The following is a 26,940-nucleotide window of genomic DNA, read 5'->3' as shown; positions in this document are numbered from 1 at the left end:
CACTTAAACCCGAAATTGCTCCCCCTGCTCCGTCAGGTTGTATGCAGGTCGCTGCTCCTGTGGTCGACCGCTTGTAAATTACCCCACGAGGATAAGATAAAAAATAAAAAAAAACAAGCACAAGAAAAATAATTTGCACGAGCACTGCCTCGGTGACCTTGAGCAGAGCATAAAAACGCCTACCAAAATCTCAAGGAGCGCTCACTGAGGGCGCCACCCTCAGTTTGACATCCTCCATTAATGCCTATAGGATCCTGTTTGTGCATGTGTGTGCCTGTGTAAAGCTTGTCTCATTAGTGTAAATAAGAATTTCCCCAAACGGGATTATCAAAGTAGGCTACATCTTCTTCTTCTTTTTTCTTGTGGTCTTTTTTCTCTATATGCCTTTTGATCAAGCTGTACATGTATTCTTAATGATTTCAGGAAAACATAAGTAAAGACTCAAAAACTGTGAACCAAATAGCTTTTATTAATTAAATCATTAGTGGTTAAGCAATGAAACGTTAAACAGAAATCAAAACCAAAGCAAGGAAACATTGAAGTGTGAACTACATTTTGTGCTTTGGTGTTCGGGTCCTCTGCACAGCTGCATGTTGTTGCTGCTCTGACAGACATAGCTACTCTTCTTTGAATGGCTGAGCATTAAACCACAATAAGAAAGATCTTTTCTTAAACGTACAACAAAAACTACAATATTTCATCACTGTAAGTGTGTCGATATCACATAATGCACATGAAATCTGTGCACACATCAAAATATGTTGGCCCAAGAAGCTGTTCTAAAAGAAGTAGAGGTGCAGGCAGTAGAAGGCAAAAGGCTCTCTGGTAAATAAATCATAATGTATGATGATCTGCACAGGCAGTGATTCACATTATATACACATAAAAAAAGAACAAATAAAACGGTGACATGTTTGAGATAGAAACTAAACTTTGTAAAATACTTGGGCAATGTCATGGTCTTTGGTAACAGTCAAATCTGTTTTTTTATTTCACTAATTTATTTATTTCTCTTTGATGGACTGCTGAATTATCCAGGTGAAACTCCCCATCAGTACGCTACAAGGTCCTGCTAACCTTACCAGAAAGATTTTGGATAGATGCATAGATTAATGCAAGCTAATCTTGAATGGACTTTAAAAATGCAGTCAGAGCAGAAAATTCAAGAATGTCAAACATTAGTTCCTGAATTAATTCTTGCAAGGCACTCATAATATACCATGAGACTTGGTGACTATATAAAACACATTTATACATCTTGTTACACACTAAAAATGTGACATCAATTTGGACATCTTCTAATATAAAGATCAATTGAAACAGAGTAGTTATAGATCAGGTGAAATGCACATCTAATCTGGAGCAGAGATAATTATAGTGAGATGACTGGACACTAGAGGGCAGTGTCACACCGCAGCAATTTATACACTTATTAGGAAACTTTGTTCTTGCACATGGACTGGACCAGAGAGTACACAGCTTTGCTCGGAATCTTAAGGTTTGTAAAACTTGCTGAAAGAATTGGTCCTTAAATCAGTTTATCAATGAAAAACATCTTTAAATAGCACATACAACGCGTAAAGGAGATCAAAGTGAGAATACGAGCAGTGAGGGAAATGTAATGGACCTATGAATGAGGTGTCTCGGCTCTATGTTTTGCAGACCTTCATTTTTTGGTTCTGGTTAGTCTTTGGCGAAAACTGGCAGTAAAATGTAACAAAAGCATGAGAGAAAATGTGCTGAAGGGATAACTGAGAGGCTGTGTTCTGTCTAAGGAAAAAGAGATGACATCAGCCATGTGTAAATGGTGATCACATACAAAATCAGAGAGAAACATTAAACTGTGAGCTCCAATACTAGAAGTTACAACAAAATCGATGTGCTTCTAATGTTGAACCAACGCAGAGAAAGATAACACTTGTATAAACAGCTGAGCAATGAATTCATGGAGAGGAAATATTTTGTAAAATATTAAAAGTAATTTCTGAAAGAAGCGTGAACATGTAACAAATAATTTTCAACAAATGCAATGATCAGAATGATGATGATGATGATGATGAAGATGCGTTTCCATATTCTCATGCCACTATTTATGAGTGGTTAGCACTGAAATAATGAACTCTGACAAGTTGCATTTTCTTACGAGGGTAATGATGAATCACATCTTAATGATCTCTTGTTCATAAGAATCATCAGCCCTGTCATTAACCCCCCCTCCCCAAAGTAGTCCCACCTACAATAACAAAGTTGTTCTCTGATTCCTCATCCCATATTCTTTGTCCTCTTTCAGTTTTCATGAACATCCAATTCATCCAATCACAAAAGGACTCTAAACAGCCCTCAAAGTGCTTTCATAAATACCAGAGGATGTTTATTCAGACTTTAGAAATATTTCTTTTTTTTTTCTTTTTTTTTTAAACAGCCAAACCTTATGACGCTAACCTTTCCATTCAACTTAAATGTCTTTGTATTTTTGGCCATCACTCCTATAAAAAAGAACAACAATGTCTTGACCAAGGTTACTGCTGAGATCTGGGAATGCAAGTGTTCAGAGTGACTATTACTGACTCCCAGCTCCTTGTGCTCTCTTTGCAATGTGCGCAGTTCTTTATGTTAATGTTTCAATTTTTAGTGACGCATTAGAAGCCGTTAAAGAAAAAATGGCACATTATTGATTAAAATAAATTATGTTTCAAATGTGTTATAAAACACAAGTCTGTTCAGGTATCAAAATCTAAGCTGTGTTATCTGTTTGGAACTTCTATTGTTGAAAAAGGAAGCCAATACAGAAATTCCAAAACTGCAGTTCCTCAAGTTTCCACTTGAGGCTGGTTGAATAAGGAATCCCCATTATTATTAAAACACATTTGTATTTAAAAATAAACGTTTATATCTGATTGATCATCAGGAATTTTCTTAAGCTAGTCCACATCTACCCAACCTTGTTTGTAAGATTAGCTTAATGGGGTAGCCCCCGTCTTTATAGCTGTATAGGCTAGCTTCCATGCAGGCACTACGGCCAGTTCTCCTTAAAGGGCCATGCATAAAGCATGCTCCAAAATGGGATCCTTTAGCCATGTAACATTCCTTAACAGTTTAAACCAAACCGGCAGTTTCTCAATTGTCCTGAAGCGTTCCTGACCAATAGTGTTCTTTGGCAGTTGACTCTGGACGTAAGAATAACCTGTCGAATACGGAAAGAACTATGTTCTCAGATCTCAGCAAAAAAACCTATTTTCAAAACATAAGTCATCATAATTAAAGGAATGATGACCAAAATCTCAAATAGTTCTAGTTCAAAGAACTCAGGGTTGGTGCAAAGGATTATTTTAGGGATGTTGACCAATGTCTTCTTCTTTTTCTAGTCGCTGTCTCTATCTTTGTCTTCATACTCATGCAGGACATCTTGGCTGTCCTCCTCTTCGTCCTCCTCAGCCTCTTCTTCATCCCCACCTCCGTTCATCATCTCCATCTCCACCTCCTCTGCTGCCTCCTCGACCTCCTCATCCACCCCGCTGAAGTGCTCCTCTGGACACACTTCCACCATCTCTGTGCCTTGTTGTACCACCTCAACCTCACCATCACGGATTTTCTTGACGTGGAAGGTGAAGGGGGGCACCTTGTAGACGGCAGTCTGGGACCGGGCGTAAACCACATGATCGGGCGTAAATGCCTTCTTCACCTTGTCACGGGACGTCTGCATCTTCTGTTTTTGCTCTTTGTTGACGGTCATACGGTTTCCAAGCTTTCCCATCTTTTTCTCGATGTTGTGGCGAGTCTTCTCCAGGTTCGCCTTGGTCTTCTGCTTGGTCTTCTCTATATTCTCCTTGGTTTTCTGTCTGGTCTTCTCCAGGTTATCTTTTGTCTTCTGCCTCGTCTGCTCCAGGTTGTCCTTGGCTTTTTGTTTGGTCTTCTCCAGGTTCTGTTTGGTCTTGGCTTTGGTCTTATCCATCTTCTCCTTTGAGAAAACCGTCTTCAGGTTTTGTACACGCTGCAGGCTGCTGCGTTTGATGCGTTCGGCACGGGTCTCCATAAGGACCTCATCTGTCACCTCTCCCTCCTCATCAGACGAGAGCTCTACATGGGGTTTGTCTTCCTTTTCTCCTTCTCCTCCCTCCCCTGCCAGCTCCTCGTCAGCTTCCTTGAGCTCTAGCAGGCTGCCTCCTCTGCTTCCAGACACTGATTCAGACACCTTCATTGATTTGGACACGTTGAGTTTGGAGGGAACCTTCACTTCATCCTGTAAAGAGAACAGAGAAAGAATGTCAATGCAAGTTCCTGTTAACCTGGCTGTAAGTCGGCTGACGAATGTTTGCAATCTTTTGCAGCCACGTTTGTGGACACATTTCTTCTTTTTGCTGTAGTTTGTTCTCCACCAACTCTTTAATCTCCACCTCAGTCACAAGGAATTGTGGACTAGTGTTGTAGTCAAGACCACAGTAATTGAGTCAAAGACATACCCAACCAAAGGACCCAGAGACGAATCAAGACCAAGACATTTATGGACTGAGACTGAGTCAAGACCAAGACCATAAAAAATCCCAGACAAATCATCATCTTGTGTGTAGGGAATGTGTCCCTCGCTAACACAAGAAGATTGTGGCCATGACCTGGGGATAAAAACATAAATGAATGGAAATAATTTATTCCGTTTTAAATTGGCATTATCCTTCTAATGACAGTAATGAGGTGAGACAGAAGCCTATCAGTGGTGGCCTTGACTTGTCTTGATTTAAATCCAGAGTCTGCCCAGTCCTAGACCTTCAAAAAGTCTCGAGATCTCGAGACTTGTCTTGAGACCAAGACTGATCTTGATTACTACAACACCAGTATGGACAAGTGGAACACAGAGAATACAAAAGAGAAATCCTTCCTGCATATTATCGTATATGCTCTTTTGTAAAGCTTCTCGAAAAAACACTTATTAAAAATTGGCACTACACAAATATTGATTAATGCATTGACTGAACTGAAGTAATGTGATGCAAGTAGCTCTACGCAACTTACATTTTTTCATAGTAGCTGCTAGATTAAAACATTTGGAGAACCTGTCATAGGCAGAGTGTTGACAGGGTTTGAATAAGGGATTTTTTACTTGATGGTTTAAAATTGGCACAAGATGGATCTTTGTGATCGTGTGATTGGCAGAAGAATGCAGACTATCCTCCTGCATTCAATCTGCACAGCTACACACAAGCAAAATAAGGTAATGAATAAGACTCACATTATAGGCTAGCCTAAACAGAGATCTATGCTGATTATTTTTGGCAGAAACAGTAATCTGTAACACGACTCCAAGTGTAACTCATTTATGTCATACCAACGGGAGAAATGCCAGAGAAAAAATATATGTGCAGCAGAATAGAAACGTGGGAGGGGAGGGGCTCTGCTGGAGCTCTGAGCAAAGTGTTGAAGATTTACACAGTGAAACCAAATTAATAGAGACAAACTGTGCATATCATTCACCTCAAAACACACACAATGTCTTACACACACACATACACACCCCCACACACACAGGTGAGGAGAGTGCTTAAAGGTGTTCCAACCAGGATCGGGGTGAGTCAAAGTTAAAGGATTTTATTATGTTTTCTCTGCAAGTTTACACATGCTCTGATTCGGTATCAGCTTCATACAGAGACAGTAGAGTCATGATATGACTGTGAGACCATGATCTGCTTCAATTCTCTTGTACTTTATAATAAATCGATTAATATGATCACATTCTACTGCACTACAGGTATGGAAACCTGGACAAACAAAGTCAAAGTCGCTGATAAGGTCACATAAATACCAAATGATGCTCAAGAAAGGTCGGAAAGTAAGTTGAAAGGCATAAACTGAGTCAAGCAAACCAAGAATGAGTCCAAGCCCTGACTTTATCTCCAAAGTCCCAATCGAGTCATCAAGCTTTCTTAAACATGTTTTATTTATATAGAAAAAAAGAAAGTCACCATATAATGTGTATGTATTAAGATGAATATTACGACTACTATGTGTGTCACAGTGTGTGGTTATGCTTTGCTTTGTTTTTTCCCTGTTATGCCTCTGGTTTTACTCCCATGCGAAAGGACATAAGAGGGGTGTTAAAGTCCTGCCTTAAACAGGCAATATGAAAGGGACTTTGTAAAGTAAATGATACCAAAGCACCTTCAATAGTCAGAAGTAGAAAAACACAAACAAGCTCAATTTACCTTTCATCAAGTTAAAGAACCGGTCAATACATCTTCGAGTGGATGGTTGGGGGCATATCTAGACCCAGCCCTCCAATTTAGCTAATAAGCCATAAACACTGTCCTTCAACCAAAGATCAAACAAGTACTTTGACTTCTCAGCCTCATTCCAACAGGATGGGTCAATTACATTTTGGACAAGCAGTGACCCTATTGGTAGAATAACCCACACGACAGAATTGGTGCTTTCACACATGCAAAAAACCTTATAAAAAGTTTTCATGAACTGTGTAAAAACAGCTTTACTTGAATGTTACTGCTCGAAAATTTACAACAGTTTCAACTATTTCCATTCTGATGACCCCCTCAGGGAAAAGTAGCCTCAGCAGATGCAAGGATCTAAGAATAGTCATTTCTCATGGTTATGAGCTTTGAAACCTCCGGGGCCCAGATGTTTGGATTTTGCTGTTTAGTTTTCTTACATAATTGTTCATCTTAGCAAAGTTTTACACCTTTAGTACAGAACACCGCACACAGAGCAGACTCGCCCATGACCTCGGCGCACCCTGCTTTAACATTCCTGCACAGTAACACTGAAAGCTCTTTTTCTCTAATGTCAGATCTCATATCAACTCTTTTCTCATCGTTTCCTACTTGTATTTCTGATGAGGGAGCCTTTCTTTTCCTTTTCCTTACGTGCATCCTTCACCTCTCAAAAGCAATGCTCCGGCTTCTAACGATGCGATGGAAGAAAGGGTGAGAGGAGGGGGTTCTTCCTCTTTCCATCACGGCAAAACCTTGTCACACCGGGCTCCTCAATGTCTGCATAAGGGTCAAAGCTTGTTGTACGTATTGCCTTTTCCTCTCCCTCCACACAGCTTTTATGTTCTCTGGTCAAAACAGGAACACAGCCGTGCCAGAACAAAGGAGTGCAGGGGAGAGGGGGGTAAAGCGTGGAAATGGGAGACATATTTTTTTTTTTGCTGTTGTACGTATGAATCGAGTAATAACGCAAGTGGAATGATGCTTTGGAGTCTTGGAAAAACCATCTGCTCAGCAGGAAGATGATAGCATCAAATTGTTGGAAGGTGGAGGTACGAGTGTGGAGGGGCGGTGAAGGGGGGGGGGTCTCCTTTCTATTGTGTTCTGCTGCAGTGTGATGGAGGTTTTATGAAGGTATTGTACTGCAGTATCTTGGGGAAACTAGACCTCGGATGAAGGATTTGGGCTTTCCTGAACAGCTGTGTGGACAAGGCAGGGCTGCTGGAAAATACCTGCACAGCTGAAATTTTTTTGAAGCTTGTTTCGATCTCAAGGACAATGCAGTGGGTGTTGAAAATCGCTTAATGTGTGGTCCAAGTTTGATATGGCCAAACTGTTTGTCAGAGGTCCTTGTTGACGACTTGAATGTTTGCATTCTTTTTCTTACAGGATATATAATTTCTTTCTAGGGACAGAGGAGTGTCCTGATTATTTTTTCGACTTATAGCTGCCATTTAGTTTTTGTCATAACGGTTGATTTTTTATTTTTGTCTTGGTGAAAGGAATGACTTGAGAGGAATTGTTTAAGACAGTCAGAGTGCAGCACTTTTACAAAGAGTAATGAATAATATCTTAAACTGCCTAAGTCAGAGCATACAGTTAATGCTGGGGTTGTGCCGGTAAGGGTTAAAGGAAATGGCAGCACTGGTGACAGAGCTGGCAATGACAGAGCAGAGGGAGAGGGCTGGAAGTCTTGCAGTCTAAAAAGAAACCTCCAATTTGGGAGGAAATGCTTCTTGTCAAGTAGTTGTGGAGAATGATGCACGTCAGAGTCAAATCAGTGCAGCTCGGGTTGTCATGCCTGAACTCGTTCACAAGCATCACTCCATACGTGCAAATTTCAAACACATTTTTATCAATCAAAGTTCCAAAACATATAACTTGGCATATTGCCAAACTGAGCAGAAGTTAATCCATTTTAGTCTCACTTTGTTAGACGAGATGTATCTAAGATTTAAGAAAGTTAGAAATATGGACCCATTCGAAAACAGAACCTAGAACTTATCAAAACAAATAGGAGGCACTACATGATGATGAAAGGACGACGCAGATATCGCGGCACATAGCAAGCAGCGTTCAATGCAATAATTACAGTTTTCACCTTTATCGGTGAAATGTGTAATTGGCTGTTTTCATGGGAGCATTAAAAAAAGAGGACGAGAACACTGAGATTTTGTAGAAAGCTATTTGAACTCAGTGTGTTACTGACGTCTGTCTAGACTGCTAACTTATCTTTGCAGAGCCTGGACAAACAGTTAACTGTGAGTGCCTGGGAAACCCTCGTCCGTCACAAGCTAATGTGTTTGCGTTGGAAATATTCAAGTGAAGCCGATGGACAGGAGGGAATTCTGTGCTGCGTGCGTGTTCGTGTGTGTCCGCAGTACATGGAAAGAGTTTAGAGGGAAGTTCAGGCATTCACCTTAGTGTGTTGACTTCCTGACCCTCCTAATTTAATGGGACATTGTTCTGAGGCTACTGCGCCTTAGACAGGAAGGTACACTGAGAGCCATGGAAAATAGACGAATGAGGTATGTAATGGTTGTGTGAGTAAGTGTGTGTGTGTGTGTGTGTGTGCTCTTTAAAAACATACACAAGGATGTACGTAGTGTTCGTACCTAGTTTGCTCTGAAATAAGTTGTTTAAAAAACACACTGAACTGTATTGTGTATTTGTGTGTGTATTTGTGTGTGTGTGTGTGTGTGTGTGCCTGTGTTAGAGAGAGAGGGGGGGGGGGGATTAGAAGATCATAAGAGAAATAAAGACAAATGAGATAAGTAGGCGTCTCATGTGCATGTGTTTCTGTATGTGTGAGAGTGTCATGTTCGTCTTGGTCTTGTGATTCGTTTCATCACAATGTTGGTCCTTCTTTATCGCTCCTATTCCTCTGTTGTGTATATGGGCGTGTGTGTGCGCGCATGTGCGTGTCTGCGTGTGCACACAGATAAAAACATTTCTCCTCTCTTACATCACACCTCACAGGTTCCCTGTAATGATCCTCATAACAAATAGAGGAGATTGTCTTCTTGGACGTGTAATAACTGGTGCATGTTTGGAAGAAACTGGAACTTAACCTTGTATTTGGTATTTGTAACCCAGATCTAAGAACTGAACACTGGGAGGTGTCCTGAAGCGTTCATCACGATTATTCAGCTGAATATCTTAAGCATAAACACACTCAACATTTTAATGTCATTCAAGTTAAAGTATAAAAGTTTTTAGTCTTCCAGCCATTGGGATTATGGGAACAGTAGTCACCCTGACATTTACATTTTCTGATTTTAATAACCCAGCCTTTGGATGATCAGACTTGATCTCTGTTTTGAACAGTTTACATGCTGTGACAACAACAACAGCTCATTTTGCAGAAATTCTGCCTGATTGTAAACAAGTCCAGAGCAAAGACTTACAGAGTCAGACAACATCTGTACAGTCTATACTGCTTCATTCCTGACTTTCATGATTTTGAGAATCCAAAAAGATAATTGGTGGTGTCTTTGTGTGATTTCGTCTGATTGAGAACATGTCTCTGTTACTGTTGCTGTCTGTCATTTTTTACATACTACACTTTGGCCCGGTCAGTACATACTAGTAGAATAGCACAGTTTGAAAAACAGCCTCTATAAGGCTTGAGTAGCATGCCTGCACACATCCTCTCTTAACAGGCATCAAGCAGCTTTCGTGTTAATTCATATATAGGTAACTATGGTACTGCCCGTTCAGTAGTCATGAAGATCATGAGGTGACTTTTTTTTCGGTCCAATCTCAGCACTTTGCTAGTAAGTGACTCAGCAGAAGACAGAGCCATGCCAAAGAAACATGGACCATTTTCAAAGATGACTCGAAGAAAACTTGTAAACGAATGATGGACGTGGATGACAATGGAGTGTAATGTAAGCCATTTGGCTGCAGTCTTTTAGCTCTGCTTATGTCGTGACTGTCTGTGAAAAGAGTTAGTTGACTGTAATTAGACCCTTTGGCCTAAAGCGTTTTCACTGTGCAGTCAGGAGAGACACTCAGAAATGAGCAGGATGCACCATTTTATATTTCACACATCACATGATGAATAAAGACAAAAGAACATGAGACTAAATCAGACTGAAACCAAAGTTTGAAGTTAAGAGTTTTTTTAATGCAGCTAAATCCACTTCATCTGACAAACTGCTGTGCCTGGTAACGCCCTCTAGTGGCTCATATTTATATTGATATACAAGCTCAGACAGAAGCCCATCACTGTGTATGTGTGTGTTTTTGTTTGTGTGTGTCTGCGTCAGTTGCTGAGATCAGCTCACTGCTGCACTGTGTTGTCAGCACAACTCAATGTCTGTCTTTCATGATGAGTGTGCACGCACGATGACTTCTGACTCTGCAGCTCAGCCTGCCATGAAGGCACTGACAATATTTCAAAGAGCAACTTAACCGCCAGCTGATATTGATGTCTAAGGCTATCTGAGCACAAAGTATTCAAATCCTATATATTGTGTTAGAAATGTGCATTAAGGCGGCCCTCTACAGGTCTACTGCAATTCCATTTTTCCATTGGCTGATCTGCAAGAAGCTGAAATATTTGATATTTATCCGATTTATCACTGTGTTTCCTTGTGAAATATTAACGTTCCTTCTGATTTGAGTGTTTTGAAAAGGTTCGAAGCTCTTCCTTTTCCTTGGTGAAACGCTACATATCCATTATTCTCACACTAATTCTTATTTTTCTTTTCATTATTGTTGTTCTTAGATATATCAGTTGCCTATGGAGAAGATTGAACTCTTGCAGCTTTTGACCAGCAGTGTTACCATGACAGCAAAAACAATGTTGAATGGTTATCTCAGCCATGTGTGTGCCAACACTTCCTCTGTCCCAGACTAAAAACTCTTCATAATGTGTGTTTTTTTTTTTTGTTTATCAAAATCTCTATATAAGTACATCCTGTCATGTATGATAGTGTTTTTTGGGAACGTTTTGTTTAAAGTGTACTTAAAAATCCTGCCAGAATGAACCAATTTAACTGCCTCCACTGGCAGTCAACAACATTTAGTTGTACTTGTGTCTCCATGGTAACAGTGGTGAGCCTAACGGGAACTATAATGTTGTTCAGATGAAAGGAAAAAAACATAGACGAGTCACAGAGAAACCCAACTGTGACGCCAGGGTGTGTGAGTGCAGTTGCATGCATATGCTCAAGTGTCTAAATTATGAAATGCCAGGTTTAATCATATGAGCGTGTGTGTGTGTGTGTGTGTGTGTGTGAGCTATGAACGTCTTAGTATGTGCAAATGTACAATTCTTTGACTGTGTCTTTCTGTGTGTGTGTGTGTGTGTGTGTGTGTGTGTGTAGGTGTGTGTGTGTGTGTGTGTGTTTATGCGGGTATGAAAGCTTTCCACCCGGAGCCCACACTGCAACCACTCATGTGGAGGAGGAGAGAGAGAGTAATCCCGCTGTAACACACCCCTCTCTGTTTCTCCTTTTCCTGTTTAAACTCAAACTACCGAGAACTCCCCTACTGCTGTGGAAAAGCCAGATTCATACACACATATGCACACACAACCACACACTGAGGGGATTTTCCAGTAAATCCAGGAAAACAGGGAATCCTCACGCTACGACTGCTGATGTAAAGAGGAACTGAGACGCTCTGAGAGGCAAATGAGGACACTGGGGTTCTTTTTTTTCTGGAGCTTGTGAATGACACAAACCAGCTCACTTAAGAGGGGAAAAATAATCTCACCACAACGTCCGTTAAGTAGCAGCTCTTGAGCGTTTTATCAAATCAAATGAGCTTCATTAGCCCCTGCAGTTTGGCAAGTTGACATAAGAATGTGTTTGCAAAAGACCATAAGCCAACATATGAATTTCATCTCGATGGAAAGGCTTTGGAAAAAGAAAATTGAATTTGACTTTACTATATAAAAATCTGATAAAATGTGTGCATGTGTTAATTCAGTTAAGTGTGACTCATTACTCTATGATGCACATACATTAAGCGATGGAACAGTGCACCAAATGTTCCACTCAGGAAATAAATAATTTGAGAGTTATCTTTCTTTTTTTCTTTTTTTCACAGATGCCAGGAAGAGTTTTCCTTCTTTCACACATTTAAACAGCGTTACTGATGTACAGAATATACGAGCAAAATTTCTGAATTACATTACCTTCACTATCTTTCTGCATTCAGTTATTCAGGAGGAAACTAGTACTATTAAACTTAATTGTCTATGATTTAGTCATAGACAATCAGCCCTAAAGATACTTTTGTTGTGTTGTTGATTTGACCCAACTTATTAAAGTTGATTGTCTAAGTTATATGCGTAAAGATGGATGACATGACGGCTCCCCTAAAGTGAAACCAAAACACTGAGAACATCCCCACGCCACTGACTGACTGCAGTATAGATCCAGTCAGGTCACATTTTGGCTTCATAAGGCCTCTTCAGAAACTAATGGTTGACGTTCCTGATTTGACCTTTGTGTTTTGTACAGTTGACACCAAAAGTTAACTCAACTTTATTCATCCCTGCTTACAATTCTGTCAAGTATATTTCTTTTAAAGAAAAATTCTCACCAACATCAAGACATACACAGCTTCAGCCCTGGCGTCTTCCATCTTGTTATTATTGTCGATGTACAGTTTGGTTGCTATATCAACCGACAGCCTGCTGACATCTATCAGTGCTCATACTGAGCACTGATAGATGTCAGCAGGCATTTTATTCTCATGAAAGGTATGCAGTCCCTTTGGGAAGCTCCCAGAGGGCCGTTCTTCTCAGAGAGTCCACAAGAGGGATTGGTCCAAAAAAACGTCTAGACTGCTCAATACTGTTTTCTTATTAAAACCTACATCTGCCTGCTGATTTATCATTCTCCAAACGCCCACTCTGTCAGACTGGCTATTTGGTGTGATCGATGTGGAGGCGTGCTTTGGTCTGACCAGCCTTGGGACTGGGCATGTGTGTGTGTGTGTGTGTGTGTGTGTGTGTGTGTGTTTTATTCTCATGTGAGCACCATGGGAAAGAGTGTCATGGTCACACAAAGCATAAAACTCTGGGGAGAGAACTCCCTGCTCTCCTCTAGTTTTCCACTCGTCCCCTTTAATCATAGAGAGGGAGAGATTTCTATATAAAGTGATGGCATGCTGCACGTCCCTGAGGGGGGAGAGAGAGGGATGAGTCACCCGGCCAGTTGTTAAACTGAGCTCACAAACTTTTGTTTCCTCCTTTCATTCTCTTTTTTTTTTCTCTTTCACCTCTTTCCATTATCTTTTCATTCGTTCCCTTTTTTTCTCTCTCTCTCTCTCTCTCTCTCTCTCTCTCCCTACCTTCTGTGGTTTTCTTTACAGTCATTTTCTCGGAGTAAACTTAGATCCTCAGATCACTGAGGAATGAGACAGATCAGCGTCACAGCTCCATGGAAACCAAACAAATACTCCATGCCATTTGTGTGCCAACTCTCACTTGTTTTACTGAATTTTTGGAGTCCTTGACCCATGGCATGAAGAAACAGGGTGGGCAGTTTACTCAAGGGATACTGACTGAAAAAAAAATTGTGAACGTAGACCAGTTGCATTGAAGTAAAGTGATGTTATAATGTACAGTATTCATAACACATAAGGCGAAGAATCAGAACTTCATTTTTGCAAACAAACTAAAACCTTGTTACCACTGGTGTCTGAATACTACAGTGAATGTGTTGTTCGCCCTCTCTACCTTGTTAACACAAAACAGTTTAAAGACCTTTTTATTTGCATTGAGAGGCTTAAGGCAGTACAGCGTTCCAGGATAATGAAACACACATGATTAAATTTACTCTCAGTGTCCCCAGATCAACTATGAGTGCAGTGCCTGCAAATCATAAATACAGGAAACTGACAAATTGGGGTTATGATTCTTTCCTTAAAGTTTCAAACACTTTCCTATGAAGTACTCGAGTCACTTGTTGCATATTTTAAGCTCAAACAGAAAAAGTTTTCAGTGTTTAAATTGAAGCCACAAAGGAAGTGCAGTTCTCGAGTGGCCACTTGAGGAGGGTTTTACAAAACGACATACAGCAGGATTAAACATGTTTACCTCCTGGTTAAAAATGAATTGAGTAAGAAGACGTATTTATCCCATGGGGGAAATCCAGTTCGGTATCCGCAGCCTCTTGGGGCGGTTGTGGATCAGTCGGTTGTCTCACAACTGGAGGATCGGGAGTTTGATCCCCAGCTCCCGCAGCCCCGAAAATGATTCTGCTGTTTGGCCAGCAGTGCGTGAATGTGTATAAATCAGTTTGTTTATAGTGATGACATATTACATGGCAGCCGTTGCTATTTACCATTTCTTTATTAGTCCATTGCATGGGAGGGGAATCTTTTGTAACACGTCTGTTTTGGTCATATCAAGCAGTATGTATTCCTACAGTTGTGTATTTTGGGGGCATGACTGGGTTAACTGACTGACTGACAGGTAGTAGATATTTAGAAAGCTTGAGGGTCGCTTAAACTCCAACTCTTTGTTTCTAGATCGATTGAAAGATAGGATTGAGATTGCATTTCCAAAGTGGCAACCGTCTTTGTTGGGCATTATATCGCCTCGTGAAAAACAAATGTCACTGAGACTACATCAATGTTTTATACAGTCAGTGTTTAGTACGATTGATTGGAAGCAGGGGGAAACAGCTAGCCTGACTCAACTCCAATAAGAAAGTTGTCTTTTGGGCCTGTCTCAGTTTCATGCTGGAACTAGTGACTGATCCAGGGGCAGGTCCAGGTGCATTGACTGTACGCAGCTTCCTGAAGACTTGTCATCGCTGTGAGGTTGCCAGGTTTGGTTCCATTGTCTCTAAAAGATGGAAAAAAACTGATGTTCTGCAAAGAGGAACCCAAGGGCTGACCAAGAGCTCAACAAGAAACATCTTAATCTGCAGTTTTCCTGGAGTGTATGAATTTTCTCAAGCCTTTATGCTAAGCTAGCTACTTTTAAATTTTAAACGAGCGTCATCATGTCCATCATCTTTCTTCCTGGTAACGGTTCTCTATATTGTGTTGTTTTGTGGCCAACATGTGACAACAAAATGTCCTACGGCGCCTAAAGGCAGCACAACATGTTTCTTTGTGTTCTCGGGATGACGAGCATCAGGTCACAACAGTTTGCACAAACTGCTTCTCTTTTCAGCATGGGAGCTTTGTGAGGACGCTTCATGAATCTCGCAGAAATGAGGATTTCTTGAAGAGTTTCCAGGGCTGCAGACACATGTGTTTGAGGCAGCTCTTCTCTGCTTTCACTACAAGACACAGCTTGCCATTGTTGACTATCACTGGAGTGTCTTTTTACGACATACTTTGGTCTGTGGGTATTCTAATCATGTACTTTCATGTAGGAGCGAACAGAAACGCACACACTATATGCAAAAGGGCTTTCATTGTCGTGAGTATACAGTGAACCCCATCATTAATAATTCCGTCTGAGAATGATAACATCAACATGGATACCATGAACCATTCCAGAGACATGACCAAACGCAAAAAAAAATGACGAACAAAACCGCATTTTACTCTCACACGAGCTGTGTCTCCTTCCTCTTCGGTGGGTCTGTGTACAGTTCCCCACGCTCTGCTACCACACACTTGCACAGCCAGGGATGACAGCGCTGGTTTCCATGGCCACACTGTGTTACTCTTTCCAATAACAATGGAGGAGGTCGGTGTTTACGGAGAGATTTATGGAGCTGCAGGCAGGAGAAGTGGCGTATTCCTCTGCTGTTTGCTCCTGTCCGGTGCAGTGCAGCTTTAAGCTAACAGCAATGTAAAGGCCACTGATTGTCACAGTGGTGTAAAAGGTGAGAGAGGTGCAGTGATTTTGTATTGCACACTAAAGAAAAATGCAGGAGAGAACAGTGAAAGCAGAGTGGTAATACTCAAAACTTCAGAGGCTGTGATATGTGTTTTAACTGTGAAGAATGAGAGCAGCTCTTTTTCAACTTGACACTATTACTGAATCAAATTGGAGTTTCCAAAGCTGAAAGCTCTCAACTGGCTTGAACTCAGCAGCAGCCTGATAAAAGAAACCAAACACAGCATTGTGTGGCTCACTGAGGAAGAATGCAACACCTCCAGAAATTCAACAAATTGGATGTTTTGGACTCTCCAATGGAACAAGTTAAAGACCTGAAAGAGCTGGTTACAGCAAGCGAGGCAGAAACAGAGACGCTGAAAAAGAACTGTTTCCAACTGTTTTAACACACTGAGGGATAGAAGGAGAGACAAATCCAATAATGTAAAACCACCGTGGTCAAAAAAAAACAAAAAAAAAACGACCACAGCAGAGTGAGAACTTTTATTCTTCTTCTTTGACTCAAACAGAAGATCTGTCCAAAGCTGCAATTTTAACTACTTTATAAAGAATGCAAAATAATTCCTGCACAATTTGCCAAAAGAAACGTTGCCAACATATTTTTCTACTTTTAAGTACAAACAACAGAAAATATGCATCATTCAAATGCAAAGAGAGCTGTTTTGCAACACAACCCAATTAGTTGAAAGTCCCTCCCCCAACAAGGCCAATCATAGCCTAGGACTTTGGGGTGTCACCAGGGGTGGCCAATCAGATTTCAAAAGGGAGCCCGCATGCCATCCTGGACCTGCTCTTAAAACACGCCTACGTGTCCAGCATAATGAAGAGGACAATTTAAAAAGAGTCACGTAAAGGTTTTCCTCTATGGCTCGTTCCCCCTTTCATTAAATCTGCACACAGTGTGAGTCTTTTACATTACTTGTCTATTTAAGTTTTAAGGCTTAAAGTATTGCACAATCCGGGTCATGACCACTGTGAGTGACAAGAGGAGGCTGCTCGCTGTCTACCCGTCTCACCGCAGCTTATTAGGTCACTGAACCTGACCCATTAAACTTAAGTCTGATACTTCATAAAATGAAGGGGAGTCCATGCTGCTGAAAAATATTGCAGGCCGGTGGCTTTCAGACCATGGACAGATAATCACAGCATGAAGGAGAACTTCTGGAGGCCTACAGCAGTTTTAAGACGGTGCAAATAATCTGACTAATCTGTATCCATCAATAACAATTGCTGTATCAGCTGCATGCTTTATGCTCATAATAAGTCTGGTACTCTCACATCTAAGGACATGCAACTTTTATGGGTTTGCTGTTTCCTAACCATCGACTTTGTTGCATACTTCTTTTTTTGTCAGTTTAGTACATGACTTGGTCTTATTTACCTATTTTTTTATTTAATTAATATAGTTAATTTTTTCTAGTTAAGCTTCTTTAAATGAACAATATGAAACAATGAAAACGATTTTTCAGATGGTTACTGCAGTCCAGATTCAAAACAATGGAGCAAGCCGTCCCTGCCTACCCCTGCGCCCTGCCCAACAGAGTCCATGTGCACACAGTTTTCTCTCCATTTTTCAAAAGCACCTCCAATATGTCTCCTAGTTTTACGATCTGCTCATTAATTAGGTTGGCTTTTTGGGTCGGATAGAACCAGTTCACTTATTTGCTTTCATCGCTGCAATACCTGTTTAGACAGCAGACTGAGGGGCAAACAGCCATGCAGGGGTGCTTTAAAACTGACTAATGTCTCTGGTCCAGACAATTCAGGACCAGCTTGCACTTTAACATAGCATGTTTCCTTAATGGTTGGTGATAAAGTAAGCACATTTTTTTATTTAATATATCAGACATCTTACATATTGGACCTTTAATTGTAAAACACTTTGTATAACTTATTTTTGAAAAGAGCTGTTTAAAGGTTTGTTGTTAATTGAATCAAACATTCAGCAAAATGAATGAAAATTTGGCCATGATAGTTAGGATATGTACGACCAGACCGTGAAGTTTGGTTTTTAGCTGATGACGTTCATGTCATTGTAAAAACGACGAGGATTTCTTGACTTAAAACAATAGTTCCCCTGTTCAGGCCTTATAATGTCGACATAACCATGAAAGGATTCAAAAACAGAATCTTATGACTGAGAGGATCACATGAGGACATAATAAAGTAAAGTTTTTAATAAGCAGAGCTGTTGACTCTGAGTCATCGTCATCTGACTCATGTGGAAACGCTTCTGCAGAGAAATAAAAAAAATGATCATTTGAAGGTTAAACAAAGCCTCTAGAATCGTTTTTCTTTCTTTCTATTGATGTCAAGTGAGCAGCATTAGAGCAACAGTTTGGTGCACATCTGACTGCTGAGAACTCATGACAGTATGTTCGGTCGTCAGCTTTTAAAACATTTTTAAAGGAGAGCAATTGAAGAAAAGTTTGAAGAGCCCTTAACCTGTGTTTAGGTAAACATGGCCTAAATGCTAAACAAGCTCGATGAATGGAGCACATAAAGTTACGTGATATTCTTGCATGCCATGGTTTAATTTGAAGGAAAAACGAGTTTCTTATCATCTGTGTTTTTAACACCGTATGGACTTTCTTGTGTCTAACAGTAAATCCACCTGCACCACAGTATGTATACAGCTAAGCACACTGCTCATCTTCACTGGTTATTTGTCCAATAATCCTCAAATGTGTGGTATTTTACTGCATCTGACCAAGTTCGATCTTCTCTGATCTTAAACCGTTAATATCATGTTTGATTTTTCTGTATGTCTAGCACATGTTGAAAAATTGACAATAAAGATGACCTTGACCTTGATAAAACAACAACAACAACAACAACAACAACAACAACTGAGCCCCAAGCAAAGTGGGATATTGAAGAAGAAGAAGAGCAGCATAGACGTTGATCATCCAATCGCTTTTTCCTCTGAAGTGACGTTTGAACGCTCAATCTTCTGTAAAATCTTGTGTCTGTGGAATCGCCACTTTGACATGGTTAATACAAAGGATGTTTGGTCTCGCAGTCTGGACAAACCGTGTGCATGTGGTGGATTATTTTGTCAAATTGGTTGAAACCACAAACAGAGCGGATTATTTCAACGTGATGATGGAAGTCTAACGGAGACGCACTGACGTCGCTGAATTTCAGCAGATGGGTCGTTCTGCCTCGGATTTCTTTAAAGCAAACAGGAAGACATCTCCTAAAAGCCCCTTCCTTCTCGCAATCAAACAAGTATGTGATAGTCTCTATTTTTAGATGCCTCTCTTCTCTCCATAATCCCTCCGCCCTAACCAAACGTATTGTACCAAGGCTTTAACCACTCTGCTAAAAAGCTCTGCAGCTGAAACAATGTTTCACACAGTCTGTCCTGTAAATGAAGTGGAGAACAGAGATTCTGTCTCAAATGTCCATATATGGAGCTGCTTCGACCTGTGCGACCAGAATGGCTTCACTCCTGGTGAATTTATATGCTAAACATTACTGGGATAAGTGCTCTCAGGCGCTGAAGTCTACAGAGCTGCAGATCTGTTTTAGATCTTTTAAATATTCAGAATACCTCATTTGATAACCATTTGGATTTGGATTGTGAACGCAGTGAAATGAGAAGGCATGAAAAGGTGTTTTGGGTTAGTGTTAAACAAGACAGGGAAGAGACAAATCTGTTCTGACACATTGTTTGTGTGCAGCACTATTGCACTAGCTGACTGTCTTCACCATGGCAGATACCCATGAGGGTACGAAAAGGTTTTCGAGAGCGAGCCCAAGTATGGATGCTGTTGTAACACCCAAATTTCCCCCATTGGGGGATCAATAAAGATTATCCTTATCCTTATTGTTTGACTTACAATGACAGCAAAATTCAGCTTTTAATATTGGGGAATAATGAGAGAGAAAGCACATGAAACTTCAAAGGCTGAAGATAAATACAACATCAAGTGTTTAATTTGAACTGTGAAGAAAACCGTGATACTTTGGTCGTAGTTAAAAACTGGTACATTGACGTCCCCCTCTGTTTGAGCAATAAATGCAAAATAGAGCATCAAGATTGATGATGTTTATAGACATTTTTATGTATTTATTTTAATCGTATTTAACATACTTTATGAGGGGAATTCTGGTTATTGTGGGCCATGCTTCTCACATATAGGTCATGAAATACACAGTTGCCCAAACAAGACCTGTGGACATGCAGTCATGGAGAGATGTCAGAGTGGGGCTGTTTTACACACTGCTGTACAGGGAGCATACCAGAGCTGTTAGAGGTTTGGTGGCTTGCTCAAGAGCACATCCGCAGTATACTGTGAAAAGTGCCTTGGCACCTCACCAGCTGCCAGACCAACTTTTGTATTTCGGTCCTCACTGGAACTTGAACCAGCGACCTTCATGTTCTCAACCCAAGTCCCTAAAGACTGTGCGAGCTACCAAAGACTAAAACCACTGCTGTGCTGTGGAGCTGCTGTGAAACTTCAGACAATCCCATTTCCCCATCAATGAATCATACAGTACATGAGTCTGTTTAAAGACAGTATGGATGGGCAATTTTATATAAATGGTGCCTGTGCATGTCCAGGATAAGAAGAGCAAAGACATTGGACAAATTGATTTGTCCACAGGGGGGCGCTAACATTAACACAAACAGTAAGCTCTCACTTTAAGATACAGATATTTATTAAGACTCGACAATTCCAAGAAAAAAATGGAAATCTGTGTAAGACTATGTTTGGTAAAAATTTGCATTTTAACGACACAAAAGTCGTAATCCTTATCGGAAAGATTTACTTGGCCCCTGAAATTGGATCTTCTGGTTTTTGTGATTTAGTTCATATTGGTTGATGTAGCCCTGCCACCTTACTTTTTTAGATACAGTTTTTTTTGCTTTTAAAAGAGTTGGCAATCTTTAGAGAGTACAGTTCCTATAGAAAGAAAATTAAAAACTGTTTTTTTTAACATCCAAACCTAAGAAGAGTTTGAATTATTTAGTACTGGCAGCTGTTTAAAATGTGTAGAGGTAGCAACACAAATGAACCATTAGTGACTATCTTCATCTTTTTGTTTCGTACTTTTTGTCAGTTTTTGTACCTGAAAAATTGTAAGAGGACAAAACGTTAAGAAAACAAACGTAAAAGAATCCAATGAAAGTAGAGGGAGGAAAATGAAGGGGTAGGGATGCACGTAGGGCGGGGCAGGGTGAGCAGGGCAAGCTGTGGAGTGAGTTATCCATGTGGGTTGAGGAACGGTGGAGAGGGAGGAACAGGGCTGTGGCTGGTTCCCCATGAGGAGGAGGGGAAGGAGAGGAAGGAGGAGGTTAGCCTGGAGAGCTGTGGATGCCTGCGCTATGAATCAGCTGTCTAAATATGAGCCCTGCTCTTCATCTCAACACACCCATCCACTACAAAGAGGACGGACATGTCCTCTTCTTACAGCTTATCTCTGACTCTTAGTCTCCCTCGTCCATTATTCCACCCCCAGGTCAGTCAGACACAACATGCACAGACACATTCAGGGACGGGGGCTAAAAAACATCGAGTGGGCATTAACCTTGTCGTTTCTGCCATCATCCCCAGACCTCTGCGGTACATAGGGAGTTTAAATTCTCACGTGGTTTTTTAAAGTTTCCCAACATGCCTTGAGGTCACGCCTGAAGACAAAATATCTGTTTAGCCTCCAATCATTGTTTTTAGTCATTGAAAAAGATGCAATGAAGTGCATGAATGTGAATTTTTAGACAGTAAGGACATTTACATCTACAAGTTGTTGAGAGCCTAAAAAGATTACGATATGCAAATTGCCACGGTGTGATTAGTCAAGTAACAGAAGAATAGGTGAAGCTGAGAGGTGCGTTAAGCTTCCTTGCTAACAGTTACAATGCACTTACCTGTAAATCAATTCAACAATGCCCCTCATAATGCAAATGTTTGAATAACTCTTCGGCTGAATAAGCTCAAGATGTATAATTTGAAAAAAAATAAACCCCGCGCACACCAGATGGGGATGCTTTAGTCTTTTCAGAAAGCCTGAAATGGACGCTGGAGGAGCCAGTGTCAAAAAATGGATTACTTTTACGAGCTCTGCTTTTTCAGGACACACGCGCGCACACACACACACACACACACACACACAAACACACACACACACACACACAAACACACACACACACACACACACACAGACACACACAGTGCCCACTCGTGCTGTGGGTTAGAGTCGTCATGCTCCAGGTACGTGCAGTAAGCTCTGTTCTTTGGCAGCATATGGATTCAGCTGTCCAGGAGCTGAACACAGATGTAAGGGGGTAAATCTCAGGCCAAATACACACACACACCCTGCAGACACAAACACACCCACACTCACACACACACCCACAGTGACACAGACACACACACACTCCCAGAGGAGGACAGCTGTTCATGCTAACAGGGAGACACATACTTCCCACTGATGTGCTGACAGAGCTGCACTGATTGGGTTCCTCTCCCACATTACACAGTAGCCTGAGCTGCATACCAGCAGCATTATGGCCTATTGTCTGCATTGTCGATATTAAACACAGATGTGTTTCGTTTCCTTGAGTATGACTGATATCTTTTTTTATTAATAAGCTTGAAATGTGCCAGAAACCTCCAAACATAAGCTCTAATTTTAACTTAACTCAAACCAGAGACACTGTGTGTTGTTTAACCTCAGAGAAGAGCAGGAAGTTGTGTCACATTTAACATGTGTGTAATGATATAATTGTTTTTAAAAAATGGACAAAGTCATAAATCCCCTCAGTCTGAGCCTTGTTAGGACCACACTTGTGAAGGGGGCCCGGGAGGGAGTGGAGCGAAGACTGGCGGGGCGACTAATAAAGCAGAGATTAAACACCCGACGCTGCACTACAAAGCCCTCGTGCTGCGTCCTCCCTGTGTGAGCGAGCCCTCTCTGACAGTAAACACCCCTCAGTTACAGCGTGCTTTTATTATCAGCATGCGCACCTGCTGGGTCACGGCTTCTTTCCTGGACCGTTTCCATCTTTATTCCTATTTGACTTAGGGATGCATAAGGCAAGAGCTTCAGAAAACTGCCACAGTGTTTTTGTTTTCACAGAAAAACGGAGGACAATAAAATGTCCTCCCACAGCTTCCATACCTGTGCACAAATACAACTTACACTGTATCAGCATTGTGTTGAAACTGTCTCGTAGTGGCCTTGATTGGAGTCTGCATGGACATATAAAATGACAGTTGACTCCTAACAAAGGCCAAGTCTGTATCTGTTGACACACTGTTTTTGTAATCCTAATAACAGTGTTACAGTTCACTGGGGGAGTTTTTCCTTCTTTTCCTGCCGATTTTGAAAGAGTCTACTCTTTAAGGGCATCAGAGAAAGCACAGAGAATTGAAAACAGAACAACACATTGTGGTTTTTGTTGTTTTAATGAAGATGAATCTGGCCTTATGTCATTGCTGGCAGCCATTAATAAAAGCCAGTGTTTCGAGTTAGCGAGAGAGCTGGAGTTCGGCATTTCAGGGGGAGTTTCTGTTGCCACAGGGCCCGAGCTGTTGGCTAACACCGGCAAAATCTGAACCAGTTCTGTTTTTTCGCTATGTGTTGCTTCAAGTAGTGGAAAAACCTGCAGCCCCCAGCAGCCAGACTTTATTATGTACTAATTAAAGTGTTGATTTATGACCCTTTTAGATTGAGAAATGTACAGTCATGCAATTCCTTGTGAAGTGATGATGGAGATTTGCTCTTTTCTTGCTGATAGCTCCACTCAGCTCATCTGTGGTTCATTAAACTCTTTTGCTGGCGTGCCAGGAAAGGGAAGCCAAATCTATTGTGTAAGAAAGTTAAAATTGGGCAAATGCAAACCATTCACAGACAGCGTGGTCTGCCTAAGATGGCGCTCTCATTGGACTCCTGCACAGCTATTAGAGAGGGAGAGAGAGAGAGAGAGAGAGAGAGAGAGAAAGAGGTCGCTCCAAGCAATGAAGTCTGAGTCAGGAGTGGAAACTTTGAATGTTCTCGTACCACTGTGCAAAAAGCTGCAAGCTATTACACATCACAGTGCAGCCTCACAGGCTAAAAAAAGAAACAGGGCTCCCCCCAACTCCCTTCTGAGAGAGAAAAAAAAAAAAAAAAAAGTTGCTCTGTGTCTTCACACATGAAGCATCTGCCTCCTCTCTGCTACCACTCCTCGGCCTCACACAGGACCTTGAGCGTGCTTGTGGTATTTTCCATCTTTGTTTAAAAAAATGGAAAGAGTGAAAATGACTTTCCGAAATGGTTCCTCATGACTTGGGCAGCTCCGCGCTGGAGCTCACATGTGAAGGCTTGTGTTCTTTAGTCCTATACGTAGTGTGCTGTGGAGGGGAGATATCTGGGAGCCACCTGTGGTGCATACTGAGGGTTGGATCAATGCACTGTAGATTTAGGGTGGGGCAGGAGGGGTGTACAACAACATCTGGAAGGATAACAGGCGCAGACAAACACATACGATCGCAACTCTTTTTTGGTCTTACAACTAAATAAATGATGTCTTCATATGTTATAAGTTTGTTTGTTGATGCCACATGAAGGTATATTTAAAAAGGATCCGAAAATGTCACACATACCAAACGGAGTAGCTGTGTGAGTAATGTTTCCGGTCATTGTCTCCTCAGTTTGGAAGAGTATCAGCAGTCTTTTGGTTTAGTATATTCAAGCATATAATTGTTTAAAGCACCACACATTAAACTGTTTCATTGTTTCGTGACGTGTTACAGCTCTTAATGTCTTACCAAACATAAACGTCTGTAATCCAAATGTTCATATTTTAAATAAACTTTATTTTTCTTTCGCTACATGCATTTGTCCTTTTTTATACACTGTAAAAAAAACATAAAAGTTATTCTTTAAATCTTAGTTGACTGAAATCCAGATGAAAAGTTTGGGTCAGTTTGTGTTTATTCTAAAGGAAAAGAAAACATCCTGGTCATATTAACTAGTACTTGTATCCTTTGCATTTACTCAGCTTGTATTGACAGTTTAGCTGTTATCATAACATGTTTTTTGTTTTTTCATTTTAATAATGGTCAAACTAACTAACTGTCAACCAATAACAACGACAATGTAGCCACTCTGTATAATTTCATGTTTATGACTTGGCTCTATATTATCATAAGGGGAATCCTTTGACTGAGATTTTAAATTCAATAAAGCCCTTTGTAGGTTGGAAAACTTTAAAGGTTAGGAGTAAAATCACTAAAGAAATATATTATTCATTATGAGTTATTATGAGATGAGTTATAATATCTGTTGAACAGGAAAAATAGATTGCAAAATTGTTTACCACTTGGTTTTGAGTCTAACCAGGATGCTACACATTTTAAAAATCAAACTTAAGACATTTTAAGAGCTTCTTAAGACGACCCCCCCCCCCAAAAAAAAGAGGAAAATCTATACAGTTGTTCAGACTTAACGTGTGACTAAATGGCTTTGATTCCAAATGTCTGAAGTCAAGTTTAACATTTTTTTGTTGTTGCTCATGTTGCACGTCATCTCATAATCATCGTCTGCCCCTGCCAACCATTTCCTGTAATTCCACTAAACTTTTTTAAGATCAGGTGGAAACCCCGGGCTATGCAAAAAGCCAAAAAAAAAAAAACTATGTCTTAATTGTCTTTGAACATTCTTATGGGAAGCGTCAATTTCTGAGTGGCATGTTTTCAGTTCTGCAGCTTCAGTGAGGAGAGAGAGCACAGCCTGTCACTTGGGCACTTGCCAGCAAAACTTTGAGGTAACGTTCAACCACACCCTGAAATCATCTGCATCTCAGCAAAGTGAGGAAAAACACATTTGGCTCAACCAGCTCCTTCCTTTTCCCTCAAATTAAACCCACACAAGATTTTTTTTTTTTTTCCCAGCAGGTTGTCTTTTGAATATCAGTGCAAAGTGGACCAGACCTTCCCTGACATCAAAGAACCATGTGGGCCACACCACATAAGGTGATACAGTGTCATCTCCACACACACACACACAGACACACACACACAACAAAAAAACACTCTCTCACCTGGTAGATCATGACTTTAAAGTTGCGTCTCTTGAGCAGCTCGGCCTCGTTGTTCTCCAGCTTCTTGATCTGGCCTCCTTGCTTCTCCAGGGTGGCCCGCACCGTCTTGACGTTGACGCTCACCTTTCGCACTTTCTCCATCATCTTGTTGACGCTGTTGGACGTGGTGCTGTGGCTCTTGGACAGTTTGGTCAACTCGCCTTGGATGCTGTTCACAGAACGCTCCATGTCCTGCTGCCTGGCCTCCAGCCCGGTCTGGGTCTGCTGGATTTTGTCCACCGCCCCGATGATCTTATCGAGCAAAGTCAGCACCATGACTCCGTTCACCTGTTGGTCCCCTTTCAACTCCTCGTCTTTTTCTTCGGCGGCGTCCCCATCCGTGCCCAGGAGGGACAGCTCTTTCTTGGCTGCAGTCAGAGCATCGACTTCGTCATCTGAGGGGGGAAGGTTGGCCTCATCGTCTGAGACCTCTGCGAGCATTTGAGGCTCAAGCAGGCCACTTGAGGACTCCAGTGCTTCCATTGCTGCCATATCAGGGGGTATTAAGTGTACGAAAAACTGATCAACCTTCTTCACTTCAGATTATTGTGGATTCGACTCTCTGCTTTCCCACCTGCTTCTTCGTTTCGTCTCTCCTTGGACTGATGTGTTCTTTCCTTCCTACTGATAACCTCCCTTATCTCCCTGTCTCACACATACACTCTGTCTCTCAGTCTCTCCTGTCCACTTCAAATCCCTGGATTCAGGCCAGTGTGCAGGGGAAGCCAAGCGATGCTGGATGTTACAACATGAGCGTTAGGATGTGAATGCCACACCAGGCAGAGAAACCCTCTCGTCAAGCTCCAACCGGCAGAGTTTTTTCCCCTCTC

General features: G+C 41.2%; 1 protein-coding gene across 1 annotated transcript; it reads right to left on the bottom strand.

Moving 5' to 3' along the window:
* Positions 1 to 449: 449 nt before the first annotated feature.
* On the bottom strand, positions 450 to 26,940 carry cavin1b (caveolae associated protein 1b). Its single transcript, XM_079333518.1, has 2 exons — positions 26,072 to 26,940; positions 450 to 4,240 (listed from the first exon to the last, which is right to left on the bottom strand). The coding sequence occupies exons 1-2, from the start codon at positions 26,600 to 26,602 to the stop codon at positions 3,362 to 3,364; spliced, it is 1,410 nt and encodes a 469-aa protein (XP_079189644.1). The 5' UTR covers positions 26,603 to 26,940; the 3' UTR covers positions 450 to 3,361.

This window comes from Symphodus melops, assembly GCF_947650265.1.
Source record: "Symphodus melops genome assembly, chromosome: 21".
In the NCBI taxonomy this organism is placed as follows: domain Eukaryota; kingdom Metazoa; phylum Chordata; class Actinopteri; order Labriformes; family Labridae; genus Symphodus; species Symphodus melops.
This window is presented reverse-complemented; position numbering and strand designations above follow the sequence as displayed.

What these genes read in the sequence shown, in the direction of transcription:
- cavin1b (XM_079333518.1), bottom strand. Translation starts at nt 26,602, where the DNA reads ATGGCAGCAATGGAAGCACTGGAGTCCTCAAGTGGCCTGCTTGAGCCT. An exon ending in TTAAAGTCATGATCTACCAG is followed by an intron (nt 4,241 to 26,071) that starts GTGAGAGAGTGT and finishes TTCTCTTTACAG; the next exon opens with GATGAAGTGAAGGTTCCCTC.